The sequence below is a fragment of the Trichechus manatus genome, unplaced genomic scaffold (genome assembly GCF_000243295.1).
Source record: "Trichechus manatus latirostris isolate Lorelei unplaced genomic scaffold, TriManLat1.0 scaffold00004, whole genome shotgun sequence".
Taxonomy (NCBI): domain Eukaryota; kingdom Metazoa; phylum Chordata; class Mammalia; order Sirenia; family Trichechidae; genus Trichechus; species Trichechus manatus.
Window position 1 is genome coordinate 26,552,894 of NW_004443940.1, and position 13,048 is coordinate 26,565,941.

Sequence of the window (13,048 nt, forward strand, 5' to 3'; positions counted from 1 at the left end):
GCAGTTTGAACCCACCAGTGGCTCCTCAGGAGAAAGACGTGGCAGTCTGCTTCATTAAAGATTTATAGCCCTGGAAACCTTATGGACCAGTTCTACTCTGTCCTGTAGGGTCACTATGAGTCGGAATTGACTCAGAGGCAGTGTGTTTTCCTATTTCTAAGGAGCCCTGGTGGCCCAGAAGTTAACACCTTCGGCTGCTAACCAAAAGGTAGGCAGTACAAACCTACTAGTGGCTCTGCTGAAGAAAGACATGGCAGTCTGCTTTGATAAAGATGTACAGCCTTGGAAACTATGAGGCAGTTCTTCTCTGTCCTGTGGGGTTGCTATGAGTCAGAATCGACTGGATGGTAGTGGATTTGGTTTGGTTTTGCGTTCTATCTCTGCTCTCTGGTCTTTGTCAATGTTTCGTACATGACTGTTTTTCGGTATCGTGGTGTCTTTAGTGACCATTTTACCCAAAGCATGAATGTGCAGTGACCAAAATAAAGATGAAGATAGTGACTTTGCAGAGCTTATCAACTAAACTGTTACTCTTATTTCAGGTTGGAGTTCAAGTTTTCACCAAGAGACCTTTGGACGAACAGCAGAAGAATAGTTTTAATCCAGAGGACGTTATCAGTTGCCTTAAAAAATACCCGAAAGCCCTTGTCAGATATCTGGAACATCTGGTTATAGACAGAAGACTGCAGGTGGGCACCTCAGGAACTCAGACCACAGCGTAGGTTGTGATGTCTCAGTACTCCTTTAAGAGACGGAGTTAGACTGTAAACCTTTGGGCGTATGACTCTCATTTAGTGGTTTCTGTTCCACGGTGGCTCCGTCTGTACTTGTTGATGGCCTGAGGGAGGACCTTGAGGCTTGGTGAAAGAGTCCCGGGGCAATAGGTAGCTTTCTTTTGACCCCCCATCTCATCTCCACTCAGCTTATTTTTTTCTTCTCTTTTCCTTCTTTCTTTGCTGTTACCCTTAAAGGAAATGAGAGAAGCTGCATCTTTTTGTAGAATTCTTAAATCCTGTGGCCTCTGCTTCTCAAAATGAGAATCCTCATTTTAAAAACCCCTTTGTATTTTCCCCAAAGATTTTAAATTCATCTTCTCTGCATTTGTGGTTTCTGAGAGGGTTTTGATGCAGGAAGCGTGTGGTGTTAATTGTCCTCGGTATTCTGGCTCCATCGCACCTCAGCACCATTCCAGCCTCCCTGAGCACTGGCTGACTGGGAAGATCCCCAGGCCTGCACGCTTGTGAACATTGTTTGTCTGCTTGGATTCCCCTGTTTTCTGCAGAAGGAAGAGTATCACACTCACCTAGCTCTCCTGTACCTGGAAGAGGTGCTGCAGCAGAGACCCAGCGCCAACGGCAAGGGTGCAGAAGTGACTGAGATGCAAGCAAAACTACGAAGTCTACTCCAGAAATCCGACTTATACAGAGTCCACTTTCTCATAGGTGAGGGTCATTTCCGTATCCTCTCCGTTTATAAATTTAGGTCAAAGAAGGGGGAGCAGAGGGAAACACTGGCACATGGTTCCTTGAACCCCTTTGGACACACAGTCGGCCTTCATGTGGGGGTGGGTGAAGCTCCTCATGTTTCCACCCTCTAGAAATGGATTGGACCATTTAAACTGATGACATAAAAGCTGTCTTGGCAGATGTTGGAAGTTTTTGGAGTATTTATTGGGCATACCTTCCTTTAAACTTCTTTATCTATTTTTTTTAATTTTAATTTTTTTTTTAATATTATGGTAAATATGTAGGTAACAAAACGTTGCCATTTCAGCGATCTTCCCGCGTACAGTTCAGTGGCAGTAACTTCTTTATGCAGTTTGGAAGGACTGGTGTCATAGTTTCTTTGGAGAACTCCAGTATTTGTTGAATGGCTTTGCCAGTTGGCCCTGCCCCTCAGCTGCCTGCTCCTGGGCTGCTCAAGGCCTGAAGCGTCTAGAGCCATAAGCTGAGGAAGGCAGTGCAGATATCTCGGAGGGAGTTCTGGTTTTCATTTCTTCAGGGGTGCAGACACTGCAATTTCTATATTGTGTATAGTGCCACAAAGCATCACATTTATTTGCAACGGGTAGAATTAACTGGTCTTTGCTGTATTTGAAAGCATAGAATTTCTGGACGTGCACTTACTGGGATTGGTAGCATGTTTTTCTTTAACACCATTTATCACTGTTGTTTTGATTGCTAACTATATGCCAGGTATAGTTCAAAATGCTTAGCATGTATTATACTTCATTTCCACAAAAACCATATGAAGTAAGTCCTATTATTATCCCCATTTTCACAGGAGAGTAAACTGAAGCTTAGAGAACGTACCCACATAGCCCAGGTCACCCAGCAGTACAGCCAGGACACGAACTTGGGTTTTGAGTATTTCACATGAACAGCATTTCCACCAGAGCTGACATTCACCTGTGATACTCTATGCAGCCACACTGTTTGCTCACAGCCAGTTTCCATTCTGATCAGTTGGTGCCCATGCTCTACCGGTTGTGAAATATCGCCCCTGGTTTATGTTATACTCTGTGGTTTATGGAGCCCTGGTGGCGCAGTAGTTAAGAGCTCGGCTGCTAACCAAAAGGTTGGTAGTTTCAATCCACCAGCCGCTCCTTGGAAACGCTATGGGGCAGTTCTGCTCTGTCCTGTAGGGTCGCTGTGGGTTGGAATCTACTCGATAGCAATGGTTTTTTTTTTTTTTTTTTTTTAAATATGGTTTACAGTTTACAAAACCTTTTATAAAACTCTAATGCTAGTCATGAATTTGTTGATCAGTGTTTTCATTCAGCCAACCTTTTTGAGCATGTGTAGTGTGTCGGACAGTGTGCATTGTGGATATAAAGATGAGTGAGATTTGGTTCCTATCTTCAGGAGTCTTCTAGTTCGGTGGGAGTGCAGATAAGGGCTGGCAGAAGTTCTGCACTGGGCCGAGGGAGCAGTGAACCGTGCCTTGGGGTGAATGGAGCAGGGACAGCCTCCTAGGGGAGTTACTGTCTGAACAGTTGTAAAGGATAAGACTGGGGCTTGTAGGAAATGGGGGCGCCCTCCCAGGCACTGTGGGAAGAGCACTAGAAACTAAAGAAAACATCCCATCGCTTGCTAGTTAGGGGACCTGGGAGTATATCAGACGGGGGAGTTGTAATAATGGTTCCCGCCTAGCCTCTCCAGTCGGGGTGGCTCTGAGAATCAAATGTAAGTGAGATGATAGATGTGAAAGATGTAAGTCACTGTGTAAGTGCAAATTACATAATTGTCTTTTCTTAACCATCTTTGGACTCCTCCCCGTGCCTTAAATACAGCAGCCACGCAGTAATTACTGATCGGCATCTCACCGTGAGAATGACTCCGATGCGTATTGCAGCTTCTGTGCCTAGTGCTGCACGTAGCATGTTGTGGACCCCTTTGCTACAAGACTGGGGATGTGCATCAGGACTGAGGGGCCGCTGGGATGCTTCGGTGTGGCCAGGCTCAAATGCAGAATGCCTGTAATTTGAGTATTAACCTCGGCCCCTGAAATAGGAGTTGTCGTCAGAATAGCCCTTCGCAGTAGGAAGAACTCTTATGTCACATTCCTGTTGTAGAGACGGGGTGGGAAGCAGAGTGACTTCACAGCAAGACACAGCCAGCTGCGGGCAGGGCCTTTGTCAGAACGGATGCTTCCTTTGGGTTATGTCATTTTCCTTATGACCTGGAAGCTTAAATTACAGGAGAAATAGACCCCTTAGGATAACATAGATAGGGATTTTTAAAAATATGAACCCGTGTTCCCTTCAGTGAAATGTGTTTTGAATAGGAATAAAGGGCTTCAGCACACTTTTTGGAGGGAGGTGGTATTTGTCCGGATTTAAATGGAGCCATTGCCCCTTTCCTCTAGGCAAAAGATACCGTTTTGGGGAAATAATAATAATGATGGATTGACTGGAGGCCTGGAGCTGTGATACTTGGAGTTTCACTGGGACCTTCTGAGGGTGGATCTTTTTGTTCTTCTCATTCTGTAGAAATTGGAGAAAATATTTATCATGAGAGCTGCCCTACTTGTAACGAGAGTCTATATTCTGGTTTACTAATGCCCAGATTCAAAGCACGAAAACCCAAGACAGTCTTGTCTTAGTCATCTAGGTGGCAGTATTCAGCAACATCTAGGTAACCAAATTTGCTTTGCCTTTTCTAAAGCTAAAAGCCACAGGAAGGCCAGCTGCGTTGGACTGGCATGTGAATTGATTCTCCTGTGTTCAGGCCCTGCCTATTTCTAAATTCCAAGTTCTGTTTAACAGATAAAATCCAAGGCACCGGTCTTCACATGGAGAGTGCCATCCTCCACGGGAAGCTGGAGGAGCACGAGAAGGCCCTGTGCATTCTGGTCCATGAGCTGAAGGACTTCGCGGCTGCGGAGGACTACTGCCTGTGGAGCTCTGAGGGCAGGGGCGACCCCTATCGGCAGCGGCTCTTCCACACGCTGCTTGCCATTTACCTCCGCGGGGACCCCTCAGACTGTGAGCTCGTCGTGCCCGCTGTGGACCTCCTGAATCACCACGCCACAGAATTTGACGCAGCGGAAGTTTTGCAGCTGCTGCCCGACACCTGGTCAGTCCAGCTCCTCTGCCCATTCCTGACGGGAGCCATGAGGCACAGTATCCACACCAAGAGGATGACTCAAGTGGCCCTAGGCTTGGCCAAATCCGAAAACTTAATCTACAAATACAGTAAGGTGAGTGCGTGGTCCTTTTGGACAAGCTAGCTTCTTGGCCAGTTGACATTTTATTGAAGGTTGATTTTAGTTATGGAAAAATACACGCTGTCAATTTTTTTCTCTATAAGTTTAATAATTCAAATATATGATTCTACTCCTTTAGAACCTGAGGTATATGTGAGGTAGAGTCAAAAGCTGGGCTGGCAGGTGTACGTTTTCTTCCTGAAGGGACACTGATGATCAAGAGATGGGTGTGAGAAAGGCTAAGGGAAGGTGGTGGTTGTTGTGTGCCATTGAGTTGATTCCTACTCATAGTGACTCTGTAGGACAGAGTAGAACTGCCCCATAGGGTTCTCTGGGCTGTAATCTTTATGGAAGTCGACTTCCGGGTCTTTTCTCCCCCAGAGCAGCTGGTAGGTTTGAACCACCAACCTTCTGGTTAGCAGCCAAGCGCTTAACCATTGCTCCACTGGCGCTCCTTCGAGGGAAGGATAATATAATAATAACTAATATATACTGAATACATAGTATGTGCCAGCCACTATTCTAGGCACTTTACATGCATGGTTTAATTTCATTATCACAATAATTTTATGTGGTATCTATTGTTATTATCTCCATTTCATAGAAGAGGAAACTGAGGCACAGAGAAGTCACACAGTTAGTAAATGGAGGAGCCCAGATGTCAATTCCTGACACATTCAGAGCTCTACATTCTTGTCTCTAAGCTGCGCTTTCCCTCTGGAATCTTCTTTTTAGTGAGATCTATACTCCGCATGACTAGCGGAGCAGGCTTTCCAAAGCCAAAGCTGGAATCTGATCATATTACTCTCCCACTTCAGAGCATATTTAACTCCTCATTGCCTAGAATATGCAGTCTAAACTCCTTAGACTGATCCTAGCCCATCCCTCGCCATCTCTTACTGCGGGGCAACGCACAACCTTGCTTTAGCCACATGGAACCTCCCAGATGTGACATGCTATTTCATACCTCATCACCTCTGTACACACTGTTCCCTCTGCACGCACTGTTCCCTCTGCACGCACTGTTCCTTCTGCACGCACTGTGCCCTCTGCGTGCACTGTTCCCTCTGCCTGCACTGTTCCCTCTGCACGCACTGTGCCCTCTGCCTAAAACAGTCTTACCTTTTCCTTTTGTGCCTGGTGAATACCTACTCAAAACCCAACGTAAGTATTTTTTTCTTTGTGAAACCTTCTCGTACTTATGCAGAGTTAATCCCCTCTTTTGCCTACCAGTATTTGTTGCATGCATTCGTATTTGTCTCCCTCTATACTAGGCTTTGGATTCCTTCAACACAGGGAACTTCATTTATTCAACTCAGTATCCTTAGGGCCAAGTCTGGCATATGGAAGGCATTTAATAAATGTTTGTTGAATGACTGATGAAACTAATGAACGCATGATGAATTCAAAGTTACTACTCAATCCTACAAATAGACTGACTTGCCTGGGTTTACACAAGTAACTTGTACATTGGGACTTTTTAACTACTAAAACTGAAGTCCCGTTTTTCAGACAGGGACTGATGGAGTTAACATCTCATCATGTAAGTTACCTCTAAAGAAATGAAATTATGCTTCCTAGGAGCGGTCAGGGCTGGACCACTAATTCACCATGTGACTTTGAGTCTGTCACCTGTGCCTTACTCCTTTTGTTTGCAAATAACAGGGCGAGGGAATTAGTTTATTTACATAATCCCATTCAGCTCTAACATTACGTGATTTTTTTATAGGACTTGCTTAAAAATAACAGAGCTCAGCAAAGGATTGAGAAGAGGGGCTTGGATAGAAATTTAAGCAGTATATGACTTATCAGGCAAGTAGCAATTACTTCTGTAAAATAAAAAAGCAGTTTTGTAGCTTTTTTATTCTTCTGGTTACTAAGGAGTGGAGCCCTGGTGGCGCAGGGGTTAAGTGCTCAGCTGCAAACTGAAAGGTTGGCACTTCGAACCCACCGTCCACTTCACGGGCGAAAGATGTGGCATTCTGCTTCTGGAAAAATTGTGGCCTTGGAAACCCCATGGGGCCATTCTACTCTGTCCGGTAGGGTTGCTATGAGTCAGAATCAACAGGCTGGCAACAGGTTCAGGTTAGTTACTAAGGATGGTTTTGTTTATTTTCACCTCAAAATGCCTATTTTAGTCTGTTTCAAGAAGTTGGTATTAAAGCAGTCCTCAACAGTAACAGTAATCCATAGGGTAGGGAGTGTCAACTGAAAATCTGGAAAATAGTTACCTAAGTTATAACTATGTGTGACAGAATTCTTGGTCTTTTGCAGATGAAGTTAAAAGGAAGCTCAGTTCAGCTCTCAGACAAAAAGCTTTGCCAGGTGTGCCAAAACCCCTTTTGTAAGCCTGTGTTTGTTAAATATCCGAATGGCGGGCTTGTCCACACCCACTGTGCTGCGAACAGACATACGAACCAGAACTCACCGAGCCCTGGCAACCGGACTTGAAAAAACCCCCCTGAGGATGCCCGGGTGGACTCCTAGCTCTTTACCAAGCCTGCTGGTAGGAGAGCGCAGAGAGCAGCCCAGAGGAAGGGGTTACATCCTGGGTGCTGGGAGACCCCAGCCAATGTGAAATGAGGACTCTTAACTGCTGACCACTTTATATGAATGTAAATGGAAATACCTTCAAATACCCAACATAGAGACGTTCAATAGTTAACTTGTCCAGGTACATAGTAATTAAAAAAAGAAGTCTCTTTTGGAAAAAAAAGAGCCTTTGCTGTGCTGTCAGGCATATTGGATTCTCCGCTCCCCCTGAGCCCCCATATCTTGAGACACGCATTTGCACTGAAAACATTTTGTGTCTGCGTGGCACGGAGATGAAGCCTCTCTCGCCGGGGACTGGCCAGGGCGCAGAGCCCTGCGGTGGGGCAGGTTTTGCTGGACCCCCCTTTCCTTCCTGTGTCCACGCCCTCTCCACGTGCACAGCCACCTGGGGAGTCCCTGTCACTCTCCAGGATTGCATAGTGGTCTCTTCGTTTGTCCTTAGAGATGGCTGACTTTAGGGAAACATTTTTGTTCTTTCTTACTTCACATCCATCCCTCAACCCCAAAAAGATTCTGCCTTTTTGACCCAAGCACTCACTTTTGGGTAAATTTGTATGCTTCTGGCTGCATAGCGAGTGAAGACCTATCCGAAGCAGATAAAGCCTCCCAGAGAGAAGCTGCTTTCACCATTTGGAGATGACAGCAGTGGCCAAGGCCCAGCTGTGTGTCATCGCATCTGCCTATTTGAAACCCCATGATCAACACAATTTGACTAAAAAATTTTATTCGAACTTAAATCGTATCTGTATGTTTTCTCTTAAGAAGTTCATCTGCCGTATTCGTTAGAGATATTTTTTCTCATTAAAATGTACCTCCTGTTCAGTACCTGGGAAACTAAAAGGGAAATATTGATGAGCACAAATGAAGCTTTGTTGTCCCGAGAGGCCCGTTGTAACCTCACACACTCAGCAGGGCAGGCGGTGGTGAAAGCTACCTTTCCACAGGTGACGGAGAAGCTCTTTCCCGATGGCGCTTCTGCGCACCCTTACAAGGAGCTAGAGTTAAGCTGCCTGACCTCACAGTGCTCTGCATGCCTGCCCTGACGTTTACTGATGACAGACGCCTCTCATTCGTGACAGACTGAGAGTTCATTTCGTGTTCCCCTAGACATTGGTGATAAACCGAAGCTATAGTTCTTTCACTGCCTTCTTTTGAATTTACTGTGAATATTGATTCTATTAGGAACTAACAATAAAGAAGCTATGACCCCGACTGAATTGCTTAGAAAAGAAGCATTAGCTTGTATGTGTGACAAGAGGTGACCCCGGAAAACACCCTCTCTTCAGCTTAAGTCTTAAATGAAGAGCTTATTCCTCTTCCTTAAAAAATAATGGTATTTTGTTTTCCTTTTGTAACTCTGAAGTGGGCCAAGAAGCAAAGCATCAATGCATTGTTTGGGGGAATTGACACCATTCTTTCCTCTGTCTCCATTACCTAAAGAATAAATAAGTACGAAATTCTCCTTGTAGTTCAACTGTGTGCTGTGTAAATTGGTAGGAATTTGAAGCCTGGTTTTACACCATGGGTGACTCTGTTACAGAGTGATCATGTAATAGTATCGCATCTGTTATCGTTACAACTTGTGAATTTGAGTTCATTACAACTTCTGAATTTGATTTGGTAACTCAAAGAATAAGTTACCTTTTTATGCAACATTGCACTTTTAAAAGCACTGTTTCTCTACACACAAAATGGGTAAAAGCTTGAAAAAGCCTTGTGATTACTTATTCCTAACTTGGGGACACCATTCTCATTTTTCTCTGAACATCGATCAATGTTTTGAAATGTTTATCGTCTTCTAGAATAATGAGAACTAAAGGAGGACAGTTTTCCATCTCCACTGCACTGTTTACCACAGCAGAACAATGTGCAGAATTGTATGTTAAAAATCACTCTTTCTATAACTGTTCTCTAAGTTTCACAAATATTTTTAAAAGAAATATATGGTTCTTTCTAACAGACCTGCTGTTTTGTGACTGTGCCACTGAATAAAGCAGTTAGAACCGTCACTCAGCCCCTTTTCTCCTCATTAGGTTCAGTGTAACCATTCTAGTTAAACAGCATGAACTAAACTCAGTTTACATTAATGTTCTCTTGGCAATAGTATTTAATTTTATGAACTGTTTATCTGCTGATGCCTATCAAGTATTAATGTAAAAGTGTCATGTAGGCTGTAGAGCATTGGGTCTGAACTTTGCTGAAAAGCTCATGCTGACAGCTTTATAAAATATGCTTGCTGACTTCAAGATTGGAGGGAGGCACAGGTGGTCACAGTGCTGCACTGTTAAATTGATGCCTGTTATACAATTAGGATAGCCTTTGCTTCGTGCTTGCTCTCCTATGGAAACCTTTGTCCTTGCAACCTTATTCTTTGCTCTTGATTGGGTCCCAAGTACACAAAGTATACAAATGTAAACCTGTTGATTTTATTAAAATTCTTTGTTCTTTCTGTACTTTTTTTTTTTTTTTTTGGCAGCGAAGGAGTTTATTAGGGAGACTTACATACAAGGTGAGTCCTGGGCGGCTGCAAGACCAAGCAGATCTCCACATCCATAGAAGGAGGGCAGAGGTTTTACAGCGGTGGTGGACAATAGGGGCTACATGCCAGGGGCTTACATAAAGATGACTTGGCAAACTAGTGAACTAGCGGACCACATGAGGGTGCTCATGTTTGGCCTCATGAAGCCTGTTTCCCCTTCAGTCCACCCCCTCAAGAAGGCCGGCTCTTTCTGTACATTCCCCCACCCCACTTTTTTTTTTTTTTTTTTTTTTAATAAAAATGACCTTGGTGATGAAATGGTTTCCACTCATATGGCATCTACATGGTAGTCTAAGGAATTGTATAATTTAGTTGTCTGTATTTCGTGGTTCCTCCCAGCACCTACAGAGGACTTGTGTTTGTCATCCCTTAAATCCTTTGTTACTGTTTTCCTAAATTTTAACCTGTTCTTTGTTTATCTACTCCGTATTCTTAAGGTTCCTTGTTAAATTCTTGTTGAGTATTTAACACAGGAGATTTCTGGTTACTTCTTACATCACCTTTTAGCCAAATGCTCTTAAATACGCTTGTTGCTCTTGGGTTTCTAACTCTGAACATATTCAAGAAATACAATGATTTTTAATCTCACCTTTAAAATTTTACTCTATTCCTTAGTACCTTGTTCATAGCAGGTCTTTGAGAAAACCTTGATGAATGAATTTCACAGTACTTTCACATGTTCTTTCATTGTAGATGTTATACTTGTTGTTAGGTGCCATTGAGTCAATTTTCAACTCATAGTGACCCCATGTGACAGAGTAGAACTGCCCATAGAGTTATCTAGGCTGTAATCTTTATGGGAGAGCCCTGGTGACACAGTGGTTAAGAGCTATGGCTGCTAACCAAAAGGTCAGCAGTTTGGATCCAGCAGCCCGCTCCTTGGAAACCCTATGGGGCAGTTCTACTCTGCCCTGTAGGGTTGCTGTGAGTCGGAATCGACTTGTTGGCAACAGGGTTTTTTTTTTTTTTTTAATGAAAGCAAATCCTCTCATTGGAAACACATTTAAGGCACTCTTGAGTTCTGTTAATTGCTTCCAAATGCTCCACTTCGAGTCAAGGAAAGAGAACCTAATCAAGCAAGCTGGTTTATTGTCTGGGAGGACTACAGAATCAAAGATGGAAGTCCAAATAACGCTAATGCCAGGCTTGCTGGAGGAATGTGAGACCAAGCCACTCTGGACAATGTCTTGGCTGGATGGACAAGCCTTCTGAAAGAACAGAAGACAAGTCGGGAGAATAAGGAATGTTCGTTCAGCATTGAAATCAAAACTGTAACGAACGGGCTCAGTAACAAATTCAACTGGGCTAGGATGGATATTTATGAACCGTGTGTCTCAGTCCCTGCTACCAAAGGCGCCAAGTGTCTGGCTTCAGGCAAGATGAAGGAGGGGTTCCCTGGACAAAGTGGGCATGCAGAAGCTAAGCTGCAAGGAACTTCAGAGGTCTTGCTCTAACCAGTATAAAACCCCCTGGTGGTGAGGGGGGTTGGATCTCAGAGAAGAGGAGGGTCATTTGGAGCATAAACTGAAAACACCTAGATGCAGGTGGCTGTTATGAAGCCTGTTTAACTGGTGGGATTGCAAATAGAAAATTGGCAATAAAGAGTTGGCTTTTATGAGTTTGAAGGAAACCTAAGTGATTAGTATCTACTACAGGAAATAAAGCATCCTGGATGAGAATACAGAAACTCCTAAACAGTATTCTTTTTTTAAAAAAAATTTTAATCTAAGGTGTGTGTGACATATATATCACATACATGCAAGTTATGAAGCATAATAAAGTGAACACATATGAGAACTATGAACTAGAATATTACCACTTGCATCCACCTTTGGAGTCCCTCCCCGATGCTCCTTCCCCAGCACTCACCCTGCCAGTAACCACTATCCTGGATTTTCTGCTTGTCATTTCCTTGCTTTTTACCTCCTATCTCTAAAGATATATATTGTTTAGTTTTTCTGGGCTTGAGCTTTATATAAATGGCATCATAATATTTACATTCTTCCGGGACTTGCTTTTCTCACTTAACATCACGTTTCTAAGCTTCATCCATAACCTTGTGGGGAGCTGTACTTCATTCATTTTCACTGCTGTATAATAAAGCAGTATGTGAACAGACCATGGCTTATCCATTCTCTCCCATCGATGGAAACCAGGGCTGAAAAGTGTTTTGATATTATGAACAGTGCTGCTATGACCATTCTCATACCTGTCTCCTGGTGCATACCGGTAAGAGTTTCTCTGTGTGGCAACGCTGGACACAGCATATGTGGATGTTCAACTTTACATAATAAACAATACAAGGTAACGTCAAATTGTTTTCCATAGTTGGGCCAATTAATACTCCCAGCAGCATTGTGTAAGTGTTCCCATTGATTCCCATCATCTCCAATTGTTTGTCAGACCCCTGAATTTTTGCCAACCTAATGGGTATAAAATTATATCTCAATTGCATTTCCTTGTTACTCATGAGGCTGAGAGGAGCCCTCGTGGCACAGTGGTTAAGCTTGGCTGCTAACTGAAAGGTCAGCAGTTCAAATCTACCAGCAGCATCTCAGGAGAAAGATGTGGCAATCTGCTTTCCGTAAAGATTTACAGCCTTGGAAAGCCTATGGGGCAGTTCTACTCTGCCCCTACAGAGTTGCTACGAGTCAGAATTCACTCGATGGCAAAGGGTTTTTTTTTTAAATTTTTATTGTACTTTAGATGAAAGTTTACAGAACAAATAGTTTCTCATTAAACAGTACACATGTTGTTTTATCACATTAGTTAACAACCTCACTACATGCCAACACTCTCCCTTCTCAACCTGGGGTTCCGTATTACCAGCTTTCCTGTCCCCTCCTGTCCTCTAGTCCTTGTCCCTGGGCTGTTGTGTTCCATTAGTCTCATTTTGTTTTATGGGGCTGTCTAATGTTTGGCTGAAGGGTGAACCTCGGGAGTGACATCATTACTGAGCTAAAAGAGTGTCCAGGGACCATACTCTCGGGGTTTCTCCAGTCTCTGTCAGGCCAGTAGGTCTGGTCTTTTTTATAAATTAGAATTTTGTTCTGCATTTTTCTCCAGCTCTGGCCAGTACCCTCTATTGTGATCCATTAGAACAGTCAGTGGTGGTAGCCAGGCACCATCTAGTTGTACTAGACTCAGTCTGGTGGAGGCCATGGTAGTTGTGGTCCATTAGTCCTTTGGACTAATCTTTCCCTTGTGTCTTGTTTTCTTCATTCTCCCTTGCTCCTGAAGGGGTGAAAC

General features: G+C 43.6%; 1 protein-coding gene across 2 annotated transcripts in view; it reads left to right on the forward strand.

Annotated features, from left to right (window-relative positions):
• TGFBRAP1 (transforming growth factor beta receptor associated protein 1) overlaps window positions 1-9,741 on the forward strand; it is a 45,211-nt gene extending 35,470 nt beyond the window's left edge. Inside the window, exons 8-11 of one of the 2 annotated variants that reach the window (XM_004369302.2) lie at window positions 543-689; window positions 1,283-1,442; window positions 4,268-4,701; window positions 6,982-9,741. In XM_004369302.2, the coding sequence (XP_004369359.1) occupies window positions 543-689; window positions 1,283-1,442; window positions 4,268-4,701; window positions 6,982-7,158 (918 nt within the window). In that variant the 3' untranslated portion in view covers window positions 7,159-9,741. Of the gene's footprint in view, window positions 1-542; window positions 690-1,282; window positions 1,443-3,991; window positions 4,702-6,981 lie in introns of those variants that run through there. The other variant, XM_023733825.1, reaches the window with a different exon arrangement.
• Window positions 9,742-13,048: the final 3,307 nt, after the last annotated feature.